This window comes from Clarias gariepinus, chromosome 10 (genome assembly GCF_024256425.1).
Source record: "Clarias gariepinus isolate MV-2021 ecotype Netherlands chromosome 10, CGAR_prim_01v2, whole genome shotgun sequence".
NCBI classification, from domain to species: Eukaryota; Metazoa; Chordata; class Actinopteri; order Siluriformes; family Clariidae; genus Clarias; species Clarias gariepinus.
In genome coordinates this window covers 26,829,216-26,851,088 of record NC_071109.1, presented here as the reverse complement: position 1 = coordinate 26,851,088, position 21,873 = coordinate 26,829,216, and the positions used below count along the sequence as shown (strand labels likewise).

Here is a 21,873-nt window from a genome sequence, read left to right as displayed (position 1 = left end):
CTCAAATACCATCAAAATGCATCTAGTATTTTCAACAGTACCATTACAACAAAGCAAACAATTGATTCTAAAAAATATTGAAAGAATCCTGTTTTATTAAAATTAGTTTTTAGATAGAAGCAAAGCTTAAAACAGAAGCTAAAAACATTTAGATCCACCTGTTATTTTATAGTTTAAAGGTTAGCATAAAGGTTAGACTTTGGTCCAATGAGTCGAGACCCTAATCCAGAGTAATGGGCGCATCAGTTGGTCAGGTCCAGGCTTAGCAATGGTTATCTATCTATTATTATATCTCTGGGAGGAGTGTTATGATCTGGGGTTGCTTCAGTTGGTCAAGTCTAAACTCAGCACCGTTATGTGGCAATAAACTGAAGTCTGCTGACGACCTAAATGTACTGAATGACCAGATTATCACATCTATGGACTTTCTTTCTCCCCTAATAGCAGGCACAGACATATCCCAGGACTCAAATGGTGAAAGATTGGCTCTGGGAGCACAAGGGAGCATTTTCACACATGAACTGGCCACCACATTGTGTGCAGTAATCAAATCTAAATGTGGTTGAAGGCACTATTATATTTAATAGGCAGCATGAGTAAACACCAACCACTAAACACATCATGAGTAAATAATTATAATTAAGGTAAGAGTAAAACTGTAAATTGAATCGTCTTTAATCTCATCTTTTTGTAATCTATCTCCACCATTATAAGAGCTAAAAGCAAACCTTGAATGAACCAAAATAATGAAAAGAAAGCATGCTCTCACTGAGCAGGGTTGTGAGCATAGATCTGCTGCTGGGAGGCTTCTTTTCAGAGAGACAGAGAGAGAGAGAAAGAAAGAGAGAGGGACATGTTAAGAATGGCATATCACAAGATCCTCCTAGTGTGCAGCAAACAACATCGCGCTCTGCTGGTGGTCTGAACCGCATGCTGCGGCACACAATCAAAAGCATCTCAGTGAGGTGTTTGCAGTAGCCCATGTCATAGATCACAACCTCCTGGTGCTTAACAATGCTTGAACACATGAACACACTGTCACTGAAGAAGTGTTTATGTGTTCAGTTTAAACAGCACATTGTTTGCTAAGACTCTCTCTCTCTCTCTCTCTCTCTCTCTCTCGACACTTAAGTCCTCAGAGTAATACTCAGAAAATCATTATAACTACATAATGTTATTGGACACACCTTCTCCTTTGGGGCGCCATGATTACATAGTATTCAGTAGAGATGAAGGTTTTTACGTCACACAGACATCAACTTCTTTTATTGGTTACTAGATTTGAGTGTATGCTCATGTAAAGGTCTCAAAAGGACCATCTGTTAGGATTTATTCCCTAGTTTCAGTTCTCAAGGTGACTCCGACTCAGACACAGGTTACATTCCTCACTAGAGACCTGATCTCCCATGCTGCTCACAAAGCACACCCCCTCCTGCAGTCCCACAACATGGAGCAGATGAGCAACTTTTCACAACCTGTTCTCATCTGGAGTCATGGAGAACTCCATCATACATTAAAATATGAGCCAATCATAGATTATAGTTTCCAATGTTTCCTCAAATAAAAATTTACATGTTTTTCCTTTAGAGAAATTGCATTGTATTAGATCAGCCATATGAAAGAATCATGATGCAAGTTCTCCAAGCCATTCTCCCAAACACATTGCATATCTCAAGTATTAAAGTATTTAATATTTTAGAATATCATTTAAATAGTGAAATTCATATATTTTTTTTAGATTTCCTAAAAAATAGAGTGAAACATATCAAGCCTTTTTTTGTTAAAGTTACGGCTTACAGTAAATATACAGTATCTCAAAATATTACAGTATTTAATTTCATACGGTATAAACACTGTGCATCTAGTTCAGTGCATGCACGGGGAAAACTGCTGATTTGACAGTTGTCCAGAAGACAATCATCGACACTCTCCACAAGGATGAAAGCTGGTCACAGAGGGAAACGTTGTGGAAGGAAAAGGTGCATAATCAACAAGAATGACCTTAAGAAGATAGTCAAGAAAAGCCAATTTAAGGAGTGCTTCATTAGGAACAGAGTGAGGCTTGAGTCCGCGTATCAAGAGCCACCATGCACAGATACTGCATGCCTTTGGCTGATCTACTTCATGTCATGCTGGACTCCTGATTGATTATTGTATGTTCATAAATTAACATAATTTGTCAGAATTTCTTTGTCAGACTTTTTTTATGATCTTGGAAAATATTAAATTATTTTGAAATACTGGATTTGATTTCCTTGAGCTGTATGCTATAATCATTAAAACTAAAACAAAAAAAAAAGGCTTGAGCTTTTGTTCCCATCCTAATTATTGCTGTAGAACAGCAGGTCCTGGGGGTGTTTTTTCTTTTTAAACAATAATTTCCCTGAAATTAAATTTTGTTTTTCAATTAAGATTTTATACTTTTAACTTATATTAGTTAGCTTTTTTCTTGTAAAACTAAAAGTGTCTTCTCTGACACTGGAGCATCTTTTTACAGAAAGCTTCTTCATATAAATGATTGTACTGCTGTTTTTTCTTTATTAAATAAAAGTGCAATTTTAAAAATCAGTTTATTATCACTCTTAGATTATGTGGCTCATCCCTGGGTAAGTTGCTAATAGAAGAAAGTCAGAAATTCCCTATTCTAGCCATTTCTCCTGCAATCTCCAAAGTAACATTCTGTATGGAAATGTTTTGTTCTTCAAAATAATGACTGCATGTGCTGCATCAGTAAGTCCTGGTGCCAAGCAGAGACCGTCACTGGAGTGCAGATACACACACTACAGCTGACAGCTGTCACTCAGTCGAACCCAGAGGGAGCGCAGACACCACCCGCTGCATATCTCCAGCTGGCAGGTGGCATCTGTCTCCATCATGGAAGGTGCTGACACTTCTAATGCCATATGCATTGTGGAGATCTGAACTGACACAGTGCTTGCTAAGAGCACAGCCCTTTCACTAATCATGCATGTCTTAAATATAATGGGAGGTGATTAATGTTTTGCATGGTTGGAGTGGAATGACCGGAATTGGGTGTTACCAGTGGTTTAATTCAATTCAATTCAATTTTATTTGTATAGCGCTTTTAACAATTGTCATTGTCGCAGAAATCAGCTTTAAACAATCGAAAGAAATTATGGACGTTTGTATGAAATTTGAATGTGTATGAATCAAAATGATTAGATTAGATCTTTACATCTTTAGTTAAGCCACGTTAACATTTTTTAATTTGAATGATTGTAGACTTCTGATACACCTAATCCTCGATAAAGACAACTTTAGTTGTCTTGTATAGCGCTCCTCACATTCTGATGTTGCTGAGCTTGGCGGTGCAGCTACATGAATAAAATAAAGGTTTTGTCTGTACATTGGCCAGAACTCACTCTTTCAATGATATCTTACATACACTGAAGAATCAGAAACCAGTCTCAGAAAAGTCTGTATGTCTGTCCAGCTGATTTTGTCACAGCATCATGCAAAACTGGCTGAACAGAATTGAATGAAACTTTGCCAGTCCTTAGTCTAATAGGATTTTTTTTTTTTTTGGCCTCTTTCTCTTAGACACACTGTCAGACTTTGAATTTTTTCCAGAAATAATGATGAAAAAGACCAGAACTGTCCATCAAATCCAAAGTTACAGTGTATTTATTAGTATTAATTAAAAAACAATTTCACCCTGTAAGTTTAAAATTACTTTTCATCAAACAAGCCAGTTGTTTGTTATGTGTATTTGCATTCCAGGTGACAAACTTTAAAGCTTATTTGCAGAGCAGGTATTCATAACGACCAAGAATGATGGTAATGTACTTACATGCATCGAAATTTTCAAAGACTTGAAAAACCAGAACTATCCCTACAAAGCTGAAAGTCGAAATTCCAACCACATCTTGATTGTTTCATTTTAAACCTGTTTAAAATAAAAAATGTCGAAAGTGACATTTTATAACATGATTTGAATCGTGTGGAAGGGTAACTTAGCTAATAGCTGTTTGCTGTCCATTCCCTCGATCACCCTCAGAGTAAATAACTCAATGTTGCCATGAGCGTCACTGCCCTCGCGTGCAACAGTCCTGTCAGGGAACGCAAGCCTTCAGCTTCTTGACAGTTTGTCAATTTCTCCATCAGCTTATAATTATTCTAGCTTAGAGTGTAACCTCAAGGTCCGTCACAACGGATGTATTCGACTACCAAGAGAATAAATCAAAGCTGCTCACATAAGCTGGTCCTATTAGGATTAAAGTCTCTTCTGTTTTGGAAATGTACAGCACGCACTGCACAAGGTAACATCTTTTTAAGGCATCATACACACTAGTGATGAATATTTTAGCTCCTTGAATAGTGCAATGCCCGGAGAGAAAAGGATCAGCAGTTGATTTATGCATCACAGTTATGAAATTAGAAGCTTGCCAAAAAAGAAAGTGTGATGAAACAAGTCAAAACAAGTCAAAAGTGTGATGAAACAAAGTCAAAACAAGTCAAAAGTGTGATGAAACAAAGTCAATTTTCGCAACTTAGTTTACAAAATTGTTAGATTTATCCATTGTATAGTGGGAACACTGGTTGTGAGCTGAAAATGCACGCTAATAAGACCAACTTATGCCAGTCTGTCTGTATTTTATGAATGTGTGGAATGGATCACTCACACAGAAGATTTCGTCAAACAGGCCACTGTTAATCTTACAATCTTGTTAGAATTAAGAAAAACAAAGTGATAGCTAATGAAGTAGAAAAATACAAAAGAAAAACGCTAATGATATAATTTAATCACATCTCAGAAATGTCATGTAGACATTTAAATTTAAATGTGATCATTTTGCATGAAAGAGAAAACATGTCCATCGCCTCCCACACACAGTCAGGACATCACCAGCTGCACATCACCAGTTAGATTAATGGGTACTAAAAGAAATGACATGCACATGCTCACACCACGAATGCAGTGTTAGAGTGGCCTATCCACAGCACACGATTGCATCAGCTGTTTTCTCTCTGCAATTACCACCCGGAGTCCTCCAACACCTTAACCTTGTTATATAAAAGCAAATGTGTGAGACTCCGACCAGCATTGCACCTGACACACACTTACAGTACCTATCTGTTCAACTTAAAAAAATATGTAAAAACTAAACGTGTTAAGATCTCAGTGTCACTGCTGAGTTGAGAAACAGCAGCTCTGAGGTCAGAAGCAGACACCCATGAAGGCTTAGAAGTCGATGAGCACACTGTGCACCGTGGTAAATGACCTGTAGAGTTTATTTGCATCCATACAAAGTTGAGTTGCAAAGCAGGTGTGTTACATAAAAAGCTCTGAGACGCTTTTCTGTACCCGATACTCTCACACTAGAGCCACCCTCACACCAGGATGTCATTACTGCACATGTTATGAATGTTATAAAGTCCTTTATGGCAACATTTCAAATCATAACCATAGTGAAAAGGAAGCCTTTTAGTTTGTTTCATTGATATAAATGGCGACATGCACTTTATTATCAATACTATGTGAGTATGTTAGTTGAGTTTTAATTATACAAGAGTTCTGCCAAACGTAATTAGGTTTAAATTATGTGTTAAAGTCTGCATTGACATTGTACCTTTGGGTAAAGTAACTCTTCCTCCATACAAAGGTTCCACTAAAAACACTCTGTATACACACTGTATATTGATTAAAGTTATACAGGAAACAATTATTATAATAGTTAAAGGTGGATCTGCATGCAAGCGATTGGATCTTTGGGGTACTTCGTCAGGAACAATGTTTAGGTAGGTGGTACTGTAGGTAACAAAACAACAACCAACTGAAGGCCGAGACCGGAGGTTTCTCAGCGGAACATTGCCTAGAGCATCACACTGTCTCCGCTGACTCTCCTTTTTCTTATTGTGCATCCGGGTGCCATCTCCTCTCCAAGTAAACAACACACACACCTGGTCATTTACATGATGTAACGAATGTGATTAATTATACCTGGGCCCATGTTTACAAAGCTTCTTAAGCCTACAAGTTGCTCCTAGTGTTGGAATTCTAAGAAACTTCTTAGGATTATGACATTTTCTTAGAATTTCCCTTTAAATTTAGGACTAAATCTTAGAAAAGATAAAAATGAATTTAATTTGGGTTTTTTTGTTGTTGTTTTACTTCCTTTTATCTCTCTTGGATTGTTGACTACAGACCATCCAAAAGTGCAACTTAAATAGACTGTCTTGTAATCATGTAAATTGGTAAAAGCTGAGCCATTTTGCTCCATCAATCTAAAATGGATTACAAGTAATAAAATCAGTATGAACAATAAATGTAAAAACTTAAATATAGTAACTACTGCATCAAAATTGGTTGCTTAAAAAGTTGACACATTTTTAACGTTTGGCTGTTAAATTCTCTTTAAAATATTAAGTCCATAACATAAACTTTGCATAAAGTAGTCTGTAGCCATGAATGTACAATTTCTTTATATACAAACATTATAATTTCACTGTCTGTCCTATTATCATGTATTCTATTTAAAAAAATTTGAAGTCCTTCACAGAGGTCAGAGGTTATTTTTTTTATCAACTAATCACAGTCCTTAAATTTCTGCATCATCCCTAGCGACGGGGTCAACCTCACCTCCTCAGTAAGATAAAGGTTTTTGTACTTTCCTTACTCCTAAATCACTTTTAGCTTAGGACTCCCAGCTAGGACTTTTTAAGCTAAGATAGGAATTCTCTGAGAGAATTCTAAGAAGCTTTGTGAATACGGGCCCAGGCCACCTTCTTCTATTGCTTAGAGTTTATTGTACGTAGGACATGGATCAGCATTGACCAGTTTACAGCTGCATAGCCCCTTATGCAAGAAACTGCTGCATTGTGTGACACCTTTCTATCAGAACCTGCATTAACTTTTTTCAGCGGTTTGAACTTTGGTAGCTCTTCTATTGTACCACAGAATTCACGAGGCAGCCTTCACTCCCAAATCTATTTTCTCTCTCTTTAATTTCGGTAATTGAAAGGGAATGTTGGTTGGTGTGGCAAGTTTTAATGTGGCATACCTTGGATGCTAAAGTGAAGAATCAAGCTTGATATTAACTATTTACAGAATAAATTAATAACATGTAGAATTTACAGGCATCACAAATTTGTTTTGAGTATGTTTCTGAGTTTGCTTGTTTAGTTTTTTTTTTTTTAAATCTGGATTCAAAATCTACAGAATTTTAATCAGAAAGTTTGTTAATCTTTACAACCCATTTTTCTTATATATATATATATATATATATATATATATATATATATATATATATATAGGAAAATTCACCACCTACACCACTGTACTGTAGATTTCAGCATTTGAAGAAGCGTGTTGAAAAATCGACACGTACCTGGATGATGACTGTCTTTTCTTCCAGAGATAAGAACACCACTTCAGCGTCTCAGGCCATGTGTTTACTCGTCTCCTTTGAATTGAGCAAACAGCGCTGTCTCTGGCTGGCTAAGCAGGTTTGACTGGGTGCCAGTTGCACATTATATGTTAAAGTTCAGGCCGTACCGGAGTTTCCAGCATAAAGCGAGGGTATGTGAACTGTACTGCAATTGCTACTTATTTGCACTAAAATTACAGGCATGTGACATTTGCAGTACATCTACATACCCATACACCAGATCAAGTTCTCACCAACAGTTCAGCAAGTAACTGAGAGTCTTCCGACTGATCAGATTTTCTATCTGTCAAACCTTAAGGACCTGACTGTCTGAGAACTGATTTATGACTCACTGTACCGTGCGTGTGACGTGGGTGTATTTATCTCGTCTTGCAGCTCATGCGTGTCATGTGAACTGTTCTTTTCCTGTGATTTCTTAACTTTCATTCAGAAACACCACCAGTCACCCTAAATCAGACAGTCGGCAACCCGCGGCTCCGGGGCCTCGTGTGGCTCTTTCATCCCTCTGCCGCAGCTCTGGAAAATAAATAATAAGTATTAAATGTAAATGTATTTTTTAATGTAATTACAAATTTAAAGCTTATAGTGATCTTGTAACATTAAAATCTAACGTGTTTAAATTTTTGTTGTTTTGAAATATGCATCACAACTATGCTGATGTGTGACACTTGCCGGCAGGTGATTCCTTGAGCTTTTCGAGTCCCGGTTTTATTCATTTTTGGTTTGCTGCAGGTGGATAACTTAAATTCTGTTTTTATCCCATAAATACGAGGAGGACTCACATAGACATTGAGTTATTTTATTAGAAAGTAACCTTCAACTCGGAGTTCAAAATGTTTTTGTTGCATACAGAAATAAAATTTCATTTTCTCTGTAGCAGTTTATTGATTTCATTAATGCAACACACTATAGTTTATATAGTATATAGCATAAAGGTAAAAAAAATATGTATATGTATGATATATACAGTGTTATCTTTTATCATTTTAGATGCCAAAAGGGTTTTTCATTTCTGTGGGAAACGGGTCCAAATGGCTGTTTGTGTGTTTAAGGTTGCCGACCCCTGACCTTTTGTGTACAGACGGCTGCTCAGGTTACAGCGAGTACAGTAGCCTTTGTTCTGGATAGAGGCTCAAACTAACAGTATTTTGTTTCAAGAATGTGTTACAGAGACACATTTTGAAAAGGTGTGTTAGATTTTTACTTTTACCAATAAAGTTGATTTTTTTTTTCTTTTTTTTTGCAAGATAAAGTTAAATGTGTGCATGCATTACAATTTCATGAAATCTTTAAAGATCAAATTAAAACAAACAGCTGGAAGGGTTCAAACAGTGCGAGTATAAAAATAATCTTATTACCATTCTCATTAAGCTTTTATTTTTGCTTTTTGAGCATCGTTTTAGGTCATGATGAATGACAACATTTGTGCACTTTTCAGATCATAGGCTTCAGGAACATGAAGATTGCAGAATAATTCTTTGTCCTTGTGTGTGTGTGTGTGTGTGTGTGTGTTAGTTTTCCGATAGGAAAAAAGAACTTTTGTTAGTCTTCTTGGTGCGCTCTGAAAATGGGTGGGTCTTGGTGAACCATGAGAAAGTACTATATATAGCAAAAACACTGGAAAACCTGTTTGTGGCTGCTGTACATAAAGTGAAAACAGGAACCAACTTGTGACAGGAACGTCCTATAACATAACTGTAAACGGATTTGTAATATGTAAATTTGTAACATGCCGAAAGTTGTTAGTGTTTGCCATGTAGTTGATTATAACTGAAGATCTAGCTCAGTGGTTAAGGCACTGGACTCAGCTCAGTGGACTCTAGCTCAGTGGTTAAGGCATTGGACTACGGTTCGGAAGATCCCAGGTTTAAACCCCACAACCACCAAGTTGCCACTGTTGTGCCCTTTAACAAGGCTCTCAACCCTCAACTGCTCAGATGTATAATGAGATAAAAAAAATGAAAGTCACTCTGGATAAGGGCGTCTGCCAAATGCTTAGATGATGTAGATGTAAGATCTTTACAAAAATGCAATAAACCTAGTAAACCAGCTTGCCCCTGCGTCAGAGGGTGTACTAGTAGCTTTGACACAAATATCTGCGGTGTATCAGATGACTGCAAACACACATTGAGTTAGCAGCATGTTCCAGTAAACAGTGGGAACTTACATGATATTTGATGCTAAGTATTTTTAACAGCGAGTAAACATATCTTTACCCATCATGAGTCATGGGAATGCTCTTTAACGGTGTGATAACACAGCCAGCTCTTTGAAGCCCTGGACACTGGAGTGATAAAAGAGGGCATAGCAGGCTCCAATGACTAAAGGCAGCTGCGGATTTTGAGCTGTTTTGCCTCCAGCTAAAAAGAGACTGACAGGGAGAAAAATCAATACAGGTTTAGATGCAAACAGGTGAAATGCCACATGAAACATGAAAGTAAAAACACACATACACAACCATACGCACACACACACCTCAACAGCTTTAAATATCACTGTTCGTAAACCGTATAGACCTGCAGAGCCTAAATCCTGTCTTAAATTTACAGAACAGGTTAATGAGACATCTTGGCCATTTTAAAAGGGTCACATAAGGAGTTTAGTTAAGAGCATCAGTTCATACCTATAACTGTTCTTTATTCCAGGGATCTGAATCCATCTCAGTAATGATTATCAAAGACCTTATTGATCTTCAGTTAATGAATAACAAAATAGCTGGTTCCATTTCTTTTAACAACCCAGGTCATGCAGTAACTACGCCCAGACATGTCAACATCCAACATTGCCACAACCACCAGGATGTCCCTGTCGAGCCCTTAAGGCCCTTAACGTTCAACTGCTCACATGTATAATGAGATAAAAATGTAAGTCGCTCTGGATAAGGGCATCTGATAAAGGCCATAAACATAACATCAAAATATTTTTTCTTTGTGTTTACAACCACATTGATTATAGGAGATGGTTTTAATTAGCTGATTAAAAAGGTATAAGCAAAAAGGATGTTTAAAAAAAATTATAACAATAATGCAACACAATAGCATTTGGTCGGGGGTTGCGAACCAATTCAGGTGAGGATTTTGTTTGTTCTGAAAATATATATATAATTTTAGTCGCGCTTCTGCCCCCCTGCTGGTAACTTCAGAAAAACACAACCACCACTATTGTTTAATTATTTTTCTCATACAGTACTGTGCATCACCCCACATATACTCATATTTAGCTTCCAAAGATCTAGACATTAGTTTAGTCTTAGACTTAAAGAAATCTTAAAGAAAAAGTCTAGCTCTTGTATTAAGTCTTGCTGGCCTTCCAGGAACTCCTTTAATGGTAATATCTCTGAGCTGAGTTATGAATAATTGTGTGTACAGTGCAAAAAAACAGATGCATCTCTTCTGCAAGTTGGTGACAAGTTATGCATCAGTTTTCATTTTTCAAGGATCAGGCATTCGACTTGCTGAATGTTTACAGGAACAAGTGCAGAGGCTCTGACCCAGCTCAGCCAGGATTGTTATTCACCAACATTCCCTTCTTCACAACATTTGCACCATATATATGTGACAGGTGCAATATATACAATATATACAATATATATATATATACACACACACACACATACACACACACACACTTGCATATTTAAGTAATTTAATACAAAAAGTCTTCTGTATTTTGCAGGTAATTACATTGCTATGATAACAGAGATAGCAGGTGTTTGTGTGGGTGAGAGCAAGAAAGAGAGAGTCAGCAAAGGGCTTAAAACAATACGGTCTATTATTCAGTGGTACAGTACAAAGTGAACATTTTCATTGGGATAACACTGAAAATCAGAGTTGATATAAATTAATTAGAACATCCTGGGTATTTGGGCAGGAACCTCATCACTGAAGCAATAAATGTCATCTTGGATTGAACTGCTGATGTCTCGAGCATCATGAATTAAAAACAAGCTTAAAAAAAAAACTAAAAAAAAAAAAACTAAAATGAGACAACAGACTGATACTAAGAATCACCCTCATGGGAGAAGGATGCTAGGTCTTAGCTCAGCCCACCTTTTCTCTAGCCTCTGCTTTAGAGCCTCTTGGGCAAAACTGCACTGAATTGCCTGCTGGGAAAGACACCACACAGCCTCCTGACTGAGGCCGAAGGTAGACGCGGTTAATTGGTACTCCTGAGAGAGATCGGTGCAAAACACCCCCTTATCATCCGTCTGCATGGAGAAACAGCAAAACGAGGATGATTAAGTTGTGGTTTTATAAATCATACAACACGAGTCACCATGATACGATATTATAAATGCTATATGACATATGATATATGATTTGGTATTATATATGATATTATATATGATATGATATACTGTATGATACAATATGATATATGGTATGATATAGATAAATAAATACTTTATTGATCCCGAAGGAAATTCCAGAAATTATTCCAGATATAATGTATGATATGAGAAACAACACTTACACAGAGCACACATGGGTGCTGGCGCTCATACCAGTACTGGAAATGATGCTTGTCATATGAAGGCACTGTCTGACCTTTGACATTCGAGGTTAGGCACAACTCTGGAAAAGAAAAAAAAAAAAAGTGGAAGTTGGATCATACTGTGTTTAAATGCAAAGTAAGGACAATAAGCTGAGATCCTAAATCAATATTACTCACCTAAAGGGATGTTAAGCTTACAAACTTTATCCACAAGGCTATCTGAACCTCCTGCATCAGGGTGTAAAAATGTTCCATGGCCAATTCTGTCTGGAGGCAAATGCAACAGCAGCTCCGATTCTTCCTTCTGAGAAGGAATCTAAAACAACATGGATAAATATTACTGTTATATGGCTGGGGTCCATAATATATAATACATAAAGGCTTAGTGGTTATATGAACAAACCTCTGACATATGCAGTGCCAGCTTGAGCCCACAGTTCCTCGCCCTCTGAAGAGCAGGAAGAAGGTCTTTCCCATGCCCTACCTTTTGTTTACCAACACACACACACACACACACACAGATAGCTCATAGAACTCAGTAAAAAATGCACATAAATATTTAATCTGCAGGTTAAGGCAAATTAGATTTAAGCCTTAAGACCCTTTTACATAATAATGGTAATGCAATTCAAAGCCATTAGTGAAGCTAATAGTTGTAACACTACAGCGTCACTCAGAGCAGGCAAGAAATTTAAGAAAATGTGACCCGTGAAAAGCATAAAGGCAGACCACTTTTGATGTATTTAATCATTCTGTGTGCTTTAGTTTCTACGTTCAGCAAACGCCTGATCCGATCTGGATTTAAATCCAACCAATCAGGCAGCTGTACTAACTGTGGGGTCACCGCTCAAGTCCAGTCCCACCACCACACCATCACTGGACAACATGAAGTCCTCGGCTAGTTTCACCGTCTCCATAGCAACCTCTGGGCCATTCCTGCGGTCCACGGCCACGAGAAACCTGTTCAACAGAAACGTCAGTGGGCAGAAACTCAGAGGGGATCCTCCTCACAAAAATTGTTTAGGTGGGACATACAGACCTGACATCTATGTCCACTTCTTCTTGCTTACACTGACGGATGGCTTCAAGGACTGTCTCGATGTATCTTCTTTTACACAGACCTTGATCAAAAATGCAAAATTCGTCATGAAATATTTAACAATAGGGGACATCCATCCAAATGGTGGCGATGCAAACAAGCACCTGTTTTGGGTTCTTCACGTGGAGTGCTGCGCAGTTCCAAGTACTTCACCCCATCTGCAGCAAACTCTTCAATGACAGCTTTGGCAACCTGTTCAACAATAATCCATTCTTTTAAACATGGCATCATGGGTTTGACACTGAAGGTCAAAATCGACATCAACTTACCATCAAAATGTCTTCATCGGAATCAACAAGTTGATGAATCAGTTTAAAAACCTGGAAGCATCTGTTTGTTTGTTTTTTTTTAAAGGAACAACGCAAGTCAAATCAGTGATCGTAAACATCAACAGATTTTTGCAGATTCTACAGACATACAGAAAGTTCATGGAACCACAACTAATCAGGACATAACGCAATAGACTAACGAGAGGAAAGATAAGACAAGATATATATAGACCTGCACCACATCCATCTCTGTTCCTACACCTCATACAAAGAAGTATAAATACGCACTTTTAAAAGCATGTAGACAAATTACAAGAGGCGTTCAAGTCAAACCAGGACTTCTGATCAATTTCTTGTGACTAATGACACTATGGAGATGAGATTCCTAGCTGCAATTGAACGTTGTAACAAACTGTTGTGGCGAGTGCCCTTTGCAGTGCTGTGGTCTGCTGGGGGAGCAGCATCAGTGCCAGCCATGCAGGCAAGATCAATAAAATCATCCGCAAGGCTGAATACATCATTGGACACAAACTGGACAGGTTGGAGACAGTGAAGGACAACAGGTCACTGAACAAACTCCTGTCAATTATGGAGAATTCATCCCACCCACTACACGATCCCATACGGAGGCAGCGGAGTTCATTCTCCAACAGACTGATTCAACTTCGCTGTCACAAAGTGCGGTTCGGGAAACCATTCCTACCGTCCGTCATCACATCACGCTGTATGATGACTCACCTCTATGTAACAAATGATGATAATAATAACTTACAGTATACACATATCCTATTATTTACTGTCACTTTATGCACACACATACATACATACTGCTTTTCTATGTAGCATCATCTGCAATATTGTATTAATTTATATGTTACAATTACATAATTACATAATTTTTTCCCCTCTGCTACGGTTTGTGTAAGCTGCTGTTGTAATGCAGTCATTTCAGAGGATGAATAAAGTACATCTATCTATCTATCCATCTATCTATCTATGAAAGACCATATGTCCACTGCAGTTGTCCCCGTGAGTGGAACGCCTGATCTTTAAGAATCGAAACGTGACGCTTCCGGAAAGCTCCCGGAAAAGGTGCATCAGTCTGTGGGAACTCTACACACAATCATTCACCAGCACCACTTAAACATTACAGGAACTCTGTAAAGCTGGGAGTTATTGCCACATCCCCCGTGCAGTCCTGACCTCACTCCAAGCCATTTCCACATGTTTGGGGCAATAAAGGAGTTCCTGGGAGGCCAGCGTTTCAGATATGAAGCATGACTCTGGTGTACTGAAAAAAGTTTCTACCTTTATGGTATCCAATCACTAGTAAAACGCTGGTGTAACAGGAGATTATACCGAGAAATAAACTGTTCTTTTATTATTCTGCGTAATCAAAAGTCCCATTTGACTTGAGCATCCCTTGTATTTTTTCTCACTATACATAACCTTTTCACAATACTGAGAGAATCGTGAGAAAAGTTTGACTTCTTCTTTTTGGTTCTCTTTTTTTCTTTTTCAATTTTTCTTGTTTATTGTGTTGCTCGTCGATGATTGTTGTCTTAGACAAACAATTCATTTTCTATTCATTGGAGTCATTTCTTACAGATGCTTTATATTTTCATCTAGAAAACATGGGTGTGTAAACATATGGGTGTGTATGTTGCAGCTTCTGTAAGCAAATCTGCCTTGTTCTATGATTCATAAGGAAAAGGAATTATTCACAATTTTCAATTTTTATAAGCGCATGAACAGGATTACTAAGCTATGCGATAAGTTCACTACATGCAGACTGTTTAATGACACTACTCAGTAAAGACACACTCAGCCAGCGTGCGGCGCTGTCCATTGTGGATGGCCGTCCTGCTGGACTCGATGTTCAGATGTGGCTTCCTGGCGATGAGTTTCTCCATCGTCGCAAAGCTGACAGAGCCGTTAAGATGTGCATGGAGCTCCTGTACACAAAAATATGAGTAATTCTAATAATATCCATCTGAAACGCTGATGAAGCTTCTGCTATAAAAATGATAAGGGTTATAAAAAATTAATAAATATATATATCAGACATTTATATACATGCTGGTCTGAGTATTTCCGAAACGGCTGATTTATTGCTGGTCTACTTTTTGTCTACATTTGTTTTTACAGAGAATTGTCTGAAGAAGAGGAAATATCCAATGAGCAGATATTTCCTTGTTGGGAAAATGCCAGAGCGGTTCCAGCTGATAGAAAGTCATCTTTAAACATCTCTGAAGAGCATCTCTGAGCGCACAACACGTCGAACCTCGAGGCAGCTGGACTCAAGCAGCTGAAGACCACACCGGGTGCCACTCCTGTCAGCTACTGTAAGAACAGGAAACTGAAGCTACAATTCACATAGGCTCACCAAAATTGGACAAGAGAAGATCAGAAAAAACTTCGCCTGGTCTGATGAATCTTGATTTCTGCTGAGAAATTCAGGGAAATCGTAGGGTCAGAATTTAAAGTAAGCATGGTTATATCCTGCCTTGTATTAATGGTTTGTATATTCATGTGTAAAATATAGGAATAATATTACGTTTTGGTGATCTCAATATTTTTTTACATTGATGAGGATAAAGAAACGGACTCTTCACCATATTTTAACAAACTGCTCCTGAAATTATCTACTAATCTCTAAGTATATAATTTTAACTTAAACACCTCTCCCGTTATACCGTCTAGCCGCCTGTTGTGTCTGGTTCCTCTCAAGGTCTCTTCCTAATGCCATCGCAGGGATGTTTTTTATTGCCATCGTTGCCCTCGCTTACTCATCACGGACAATCTGACGAGTCTGATTTATAGATATTTTTTCACGTTTCATACTAATTTCACTATTTTACTTTTGATTCTGTAAAGCTTTATTAAAACCACTATGTAAATAAAATTTTATTGAATAGGATTTAATTGAAAATGAGTAAATGTCGCCATCTAGTGGCGACACGCTGCAACTTGAGTAGGATTTTAATGGAAACAGGAACATCTGAATAAAATCTGCTGCATAAAAAAAAAAGGCAAGGCCAGTCTCCTGCATCCGAAAGTATTGAAATTTATAAGCGGACACAGACTATCTGATTATATTATTTTCTTGCACTGTAACAGCAGAATGCGGAATTATTACAGAAACCGAGACAATGGCAGAAAAGTAACTAGCTCCCCCGTGTGTCTAAAAGGTATACTGCAGGTATAAATCGCCACCCCAATTGAAAGCTTTTTCACGCGACCCAGTGTTTAGCAGCACCAGTCCAATCCACCGAACAGGTCCAGTCCACCGCCCAGCTCGGTCAACCCAACGGGAGCTTAGCATCATGGACTAATTTGCAGCAAGTGTGTCAATGTGGACCAAAATCTCTAAGCAATGTTTAAAGCACCTTAATAAAACATGCCAAGAATAATGAAGGAGTTCTGGTGGGATAACCGGACTAACAAGGTGTACCTAATGAAGTGGCCGCTCAGCAAATATTTTGCGGATTACTAGTTTTTAATTACGAACCCCATCTTTTCATTAGTCTACTTACCACTTTAGGTATCTGTCGATAAAACAAATCAGCTTCGTTATCCATTAATATAATAGTTTTATATAAATATCTATATTAATGATATATTTATTTATTTATTTTTAATATCCGAGGCAGAACTCTGTACGCTAAATACTTTTTGTAAACAATTTACACGAGCCGTTTTTCTAGTTGCACAAAAAAGTGCGACACTATTATTGTTCCCAAATACACACAGCCTTGCCCAGTTAGTTCCGGCCTTTATATGCGCTCTGCTGATACAATAAAACACTTTGATGTCAACAACCTCCAGCAGGGGGCGGTAATGCACCTACATCCTGGCTGTTTAAAAAAGGGTGAACGTTGGTAAAGTGGTAGAGTTACTGGTACATCTTGTGGTCTCTGTCCCTTTTTATTCATTCATTTATTCATTTTCTATACCACTTTATGATGTATTGCAGGGGGATAGGCCTGGAAGCTATCCCAGGAGATCTAGGACATGAGGCAGGGCACGCACAAACACACATGCCGCATAGACACACACACACACACTAAACAAATTAGCCTAGTCTGCATGTCTTTAGACTGGGAGAAAACCAGATAACCTGGAGGGAGCCCACCAAGCATGGGAAGAACATGTCAACTTCATGCACAGGGGGTATCAAACCCTGATAAGGGTGAGACAGTGCTAACCACAAAGGTGAAAGGTGAGACAGTGCTAACCACAAAGTCTCTCACTTTTTACTATAATCATAATGGCACGTATAATATCATATGATTTCAGAAAGCTTGGGAAGTCTTATGTGATTTTAAAACTACAATGCTACAATAACGAACACAGATAAAATGATCTCTCTTAAAACCTCTATTGACCAAATGTTAAATCTTTTTAGAGGATACTTAGAAAGTATTCATTTTGGTCAATTGTTTTATGAATAAATGAATGAATGAATGAATTAACTTAATTGTTTTGTTTTGTTTTGTCAATGTTTTGTCTTGATCCCTGAAATAAACTTTTACTTACACACTTAACTGGATGAAATTTTATTTATACCCCAAAAATATAAAGTGTCCAAGTTTTATTATGCAGAATAAAAGAACAGTTATGAGAATAAAACCTTCTTTTATTTATCTATATAACCCTCTGCCACACTAATGCACTTCCAGTGTTTCAATAGTGCTTTCAGTACGTCAGAGCCAGGATCAAACTGGCTGCTTCACTTCCGAAGCACTGGCCTCTCAGGAACTCCTTTAATGGCCCAAACATGTGGAAGTGTTTGAAGAGATGTCAGGACCTTGTTTGACTTAAAGCAAAGGTAAAATACTTCACCCTGAATATGATCTGAACATATTTGATTAATACTGTGTCTCATATCCAGTAGGCTGGTTAAGGTGAGTATTAAAGGTTTTTTGTCCTGGTGATGTAGGCAACAAAAATATATTAACAATTCTTTATCTAAGTATACTTTATTCAAGAAATATCAAAATGACCTATTGACACAATATATGGACAAAAGACAAAATCAAATCAAGTTTTGAAGCGTGCAGGACTCTTTTATTTGCTGTCCCACTTTAACAATAACACCTTGTCCCAATGCAACTGGTAAAGTGGCATTGAAGAAAATGTATCTTTAACAAAAATTATTTTAATAAAAAATAATAAAATTCCTTTTTTTATTTACTTTCAGATACAAATCACAAACATCCGTTCATATGTATAAATCAAACTTTAACTTTATATACTCGTAACATTATTTACTTCAAAGTGTTGCATCATTTCACTTACTGTACCATTGTTTCCTGTAGTGCTGCTTTTGAAGTTGGCTGGGTCACGCCCACATAGATGACCTCATACATAAACAGCTTTAAACGTTTATCCTTTTACATGTCACAGATGATCTGAAAAAACCTTCTGATCAGTAATGTTCAACTACTCAAAGATTCTAAGCGTCCTACTTTACCAATATTTACCCTACGTGAACGAATACTTTACCAATTATACCCAAATGTCCCTTGGTAAATAACATTTATTAATATTGTATGGGATATTTGCATAGACTAAGTCTAGGGAATGTGCTTAAATAAGTGATTATTATTATTGTTATTATAAGAGCTAATATAAATATCTCAGACGAGCTCTCATCCTGAGGTTTACTGCGTATACGAGCTCGATCACATGACTTCACATTTTTCTGCTGACTCTTTCAGGTCCCCGAATGTGGCCTGCGCTCTGTCCTTCAGCTGGTCGATATCAACGTCCTGTAAGCTGCTGAGCTGACCCAGGACAGACTGTTTGTGCTCTTCCTCTTGGTTGTCCTCTGCGATCATCTTGGCCAGCTCCGAGGGCAGCTCCACATTCTTGCCTGCTGCCTCGATCTGTGTTTCATCCAGCTCACTCTAGGGTGAGATAAAAACAAGCATGCATGTAGGCCCAGGAAACTCTGATCCCCATCATGTACAATACAGATACTGTGTGACGAGAGACACGCTAAGGGTGTTGTAGGATATCTGAGATATGTTCTGCTTACCTTGGGAAGCCTGTATTTTTCCCTGAAGTGTGTCCGGACTGTAGCTCTCTCCGCTTTCTTCTGGGCAAAGCCGGCTTCTCGCTCGATCCTGAGGGAACATGAGACACAGGATGGGTGTGTAGTATTGTAATGAGCTGACGTGTCTCAGGGTGGTACAGTAAAAAAAAAATATTAACGAACTCTAAAAGTCTCATTGACTGCAAATCCGACATCTTTAGCCTAATGTCTTAAAGTTAAAACTCACACAGCAACACAAGAACACACTCTAGGGCTCGCTCCACCTCTCCGCCATTTCTCTTTTTCCTCACTTTCACATTCTCTCTCTTCAATTAGAGCCTCCTTATTTTTCTTTCCTTCCTTTTTTTTGTGCATTTTCTTTTCCATGCATACTTTTGTTCTGCTTTTCTTTATTTCATTCCTTTCTTCTTTTCTGGTCTTTTTTCCTTTATTTATTTGTAAATAAATCATTTTTTCCATCGTTCCTTCCTTCGTTCATTTGTTCATTCCTCCCTTTATCCTTCTAATCCTCCTTCCGTCTTTTGTTGCCTTGTTTGTTCCTTCCTTCCTTCTTTTCTTTCTTCCTTTCTTTTTTCATTCATCTGTTTATTTGTTCCTTCCTATTCTCCTTTCTTTTTTCTTTCTTTCCTGTTGTCCTTTTTCCATCCTCACTTCTTTCCTTTGTTTCCATTTATTCCTTTTTTTCATCCTTCCTTTTGTTGATTTCTTTATTTGTTCCTTCCTTCCTTTCCATCTTTTCTTTTTTCCTTCCTTCTTTCCCTCCTTTCTTTGATTATTTGTTTGCTTCTTCTGTCTTTTTTCTTTCCTTCTTTCTTTTATTCCCTTATTTGTTCCTTCTTTTTTCATATTTTCTTCCTTCCTTTGTTCCTTTCTTTCTTCCTATCTTCTTTCTTTCATTCATTTATTTGTTCCTTTCTTAATATTTTGTTGCTTAATGTTGCACTTCCATCATTCCTTTGTTGATTTCTTTATTTGTTCCTTCCTTTGCATCTTTTCTTCCTTCCCTTCTTCCTTTGGTCATTTTCTTGTTTCTTCCTTTTTCATTCATCTGTTCATTTGTTCCTCCCTGCTTTCCTTTCTTTCTTCCTCCTTTCCTTTCTTTATTCTTTTCATCCTCTCTTCCTTCTTTTGTTCATACTTTTGTTGCTTCCTTTCATCCTTCCTTCCATCATTCCACCATCCATCCATCCCGTGCCACAATTGTGAATATGCAATAGACTGGTGTCCCATCTGTGGAGTCCGCCACAGTTCCTGAGATAACCTCCGGATTCCCCGCGACCTTGACCAGGACGGTGTGTTGGCTGGAGATAAACGAATGAATGTCATTGATCGCTGTACAAATTCATCAGCTCTTCATGCTCTAAGTGTAGCACAATTCCATCCAGAAAATCACACGACAGAAAAAATATTCGGATGTGGAGAAATAATAAAAACTATTTAAATGTTTGTGGTATTCAGCCTGTCGAAGAGAAAACTGTTCGAGATTCTGCCCAGGACAAATATGTTCTAGGTCACTGTGGTGTTATTGATCGAAGGTACAGTACACTGGTCTGAAACTTAAAACCTAATACCGTCTGTAATTACATGAGGAAGAGGTGAGGAGGCTATTTTTATATGGCCGGAAAACTAAATACCGCACTCAAATATAAACTCAAATATTTGTACAGAGGTTGTTTTAATGTGTTGCGCAACTTTTATTCGATATTTTTATCCCGCGGCCACTTTGATCATCAATAACTTTAGCATTAAAACTTTACTTAAAACTTACTTTTCCTCAGCCAGCTGCTGCTGATACTCCTCGAACTCCTCCTGTGTCATGCCCTTAGCCGCCGCCTCGGACTTCTCCCCTTCAGCCTTCTCTTCTGCCAGACCCCCGGTCAGATCCTTCAGCTGTCCCCCGATCATGTGTTTCACCATGAAGGCCATCGCTCCCCGTCTTCTCAACACAAAACCTTCACAAACTCTTCACACAAATGAAAACAGAATTGAAAGAACAATCAGTATTTCTAAATCCAACTGAAAATCAAGTGTCCATCTGTGTGGAGCTTTCAGAAAGGTTCCTGCTCCTGAAAGGCAGCTTCTCATGGACAGCTCCGTCTCAGCACACGTGACCGTGGACTCTCTGTCTCTGCCTTTCCCTCTCTCTCTCTTTATATAAATCTATCCTGTCCTGTCTGTTTCCTGCTCTCTCTCTCTCTCTTTCTATATAAAACTCTACTGTTTCTGTTCTTCTATTTATATGCTATACACAACAGAACATAAGAGCATAAAATTTCCTTATGATTACTTATCTGAGGCAAGTGGAAAGATATCAGTTAACATTTTTTTTTTACAAACTGATGATATGACGATATAGAGTAACTATACCAAACCTTGAAGAGAGTCACATACAGGTTCAGGACATATGAGGGACGTTCATGTCAAACCTGGACTTGTGATGGAATTTCTTGTAAATGAAGGTGTAAAAGCCCGCTGAACATTCAGTGAGTGGAGCGACTGATATTTCAAAATGAACAGATTGCTTTTCACAAATCTGTCAAA

General features: G+C 37.9%; 3 protein-coding genes across 4 annotated transcripts in view; all 3 read right to left on the bottom strand.

Annotated features, from left to right (window-relative positions):
- si:ch211-269c21.2 (carbohydrate sulfotransferase 8) overlaps positions 1-7,422 on the bottom strand; it is a 66,846-nt gene extending 59,424 nt beyond the window's left edge. Inside the window, exon 1 of the mRNA XM_053505227.1 lies at positions 7,350-7,422. The gene's annotated coding sequence lies outside the window, so the exon portion shown is untranslated. The remainder of the gene's footprint in view (positions 1-7,349) is intronic.
- Positions 7,423-11,046: 3,624 nt separating this feature from the next.
- Positions 11,047-16,977, bottom strand: adal (adenosine deaminase-like). Its single transcript, XM_053505012.1, has 10 exons — positions 16,808-16,977; positions 15,096-15,226; positions 13,272-13,332; positions 13,107-13,194; positions 12,943-13,024; positions 12,737-12,863; positions 12,307-12,387; positions 12,081-12,219; positions 11,883-11,983; positions 11,047-11,616 (listed from the first exon to the last, which is right to left on the bottom strand). Exons 1-10 carry the CDS (start codon positions 16,850-16,852, stop codon positions 11,422-11,424), a joined length of 1,050 nt encoding a protein of 349 aa, XP_053360987.1. The 5' UTR covers positions 16,853-16,977; the 3' UTR covers positions 11,047-11,421.
- Positions 16,978-18,408: 1,431 nt separating this feature from the next.
- cplx3a (complexin 3a) lies at positions 18,409-21,475 on the bottom strand. 2 transcript variants are annotated; one of them, XM_053506291.1, is made up of 3 exons: positions 21,101-21,475; positions 19,315-19,402; positions 18,409-19,183 (listed from the first exon to the last, which is right to left on the bottom strand). In XM_053506291.1, the coding sequence occupies exons 1-3, from the start codon at positions 21,256-21,258 to the stop codon at positions 18,959-18,961; spliced, it is 471 nt and encodes a 156-aa protein (XP_053362266.1). In that variant the 5' UTR covers positions 21,259-21,475; the 3' UTR covers positions 18,409-18,958. The 2 variants fall into 2 exon arrangements, with proteins under 2 accessions (XP_053362266.1, XP_053362267.1); XM_053506292.1 differs by lacking the exon at positions 21,101-21,475 and adding an exon at positions 19,559-19,762.
- Positions 21,476-21,873: the final 398 nt, after the last annotated feature.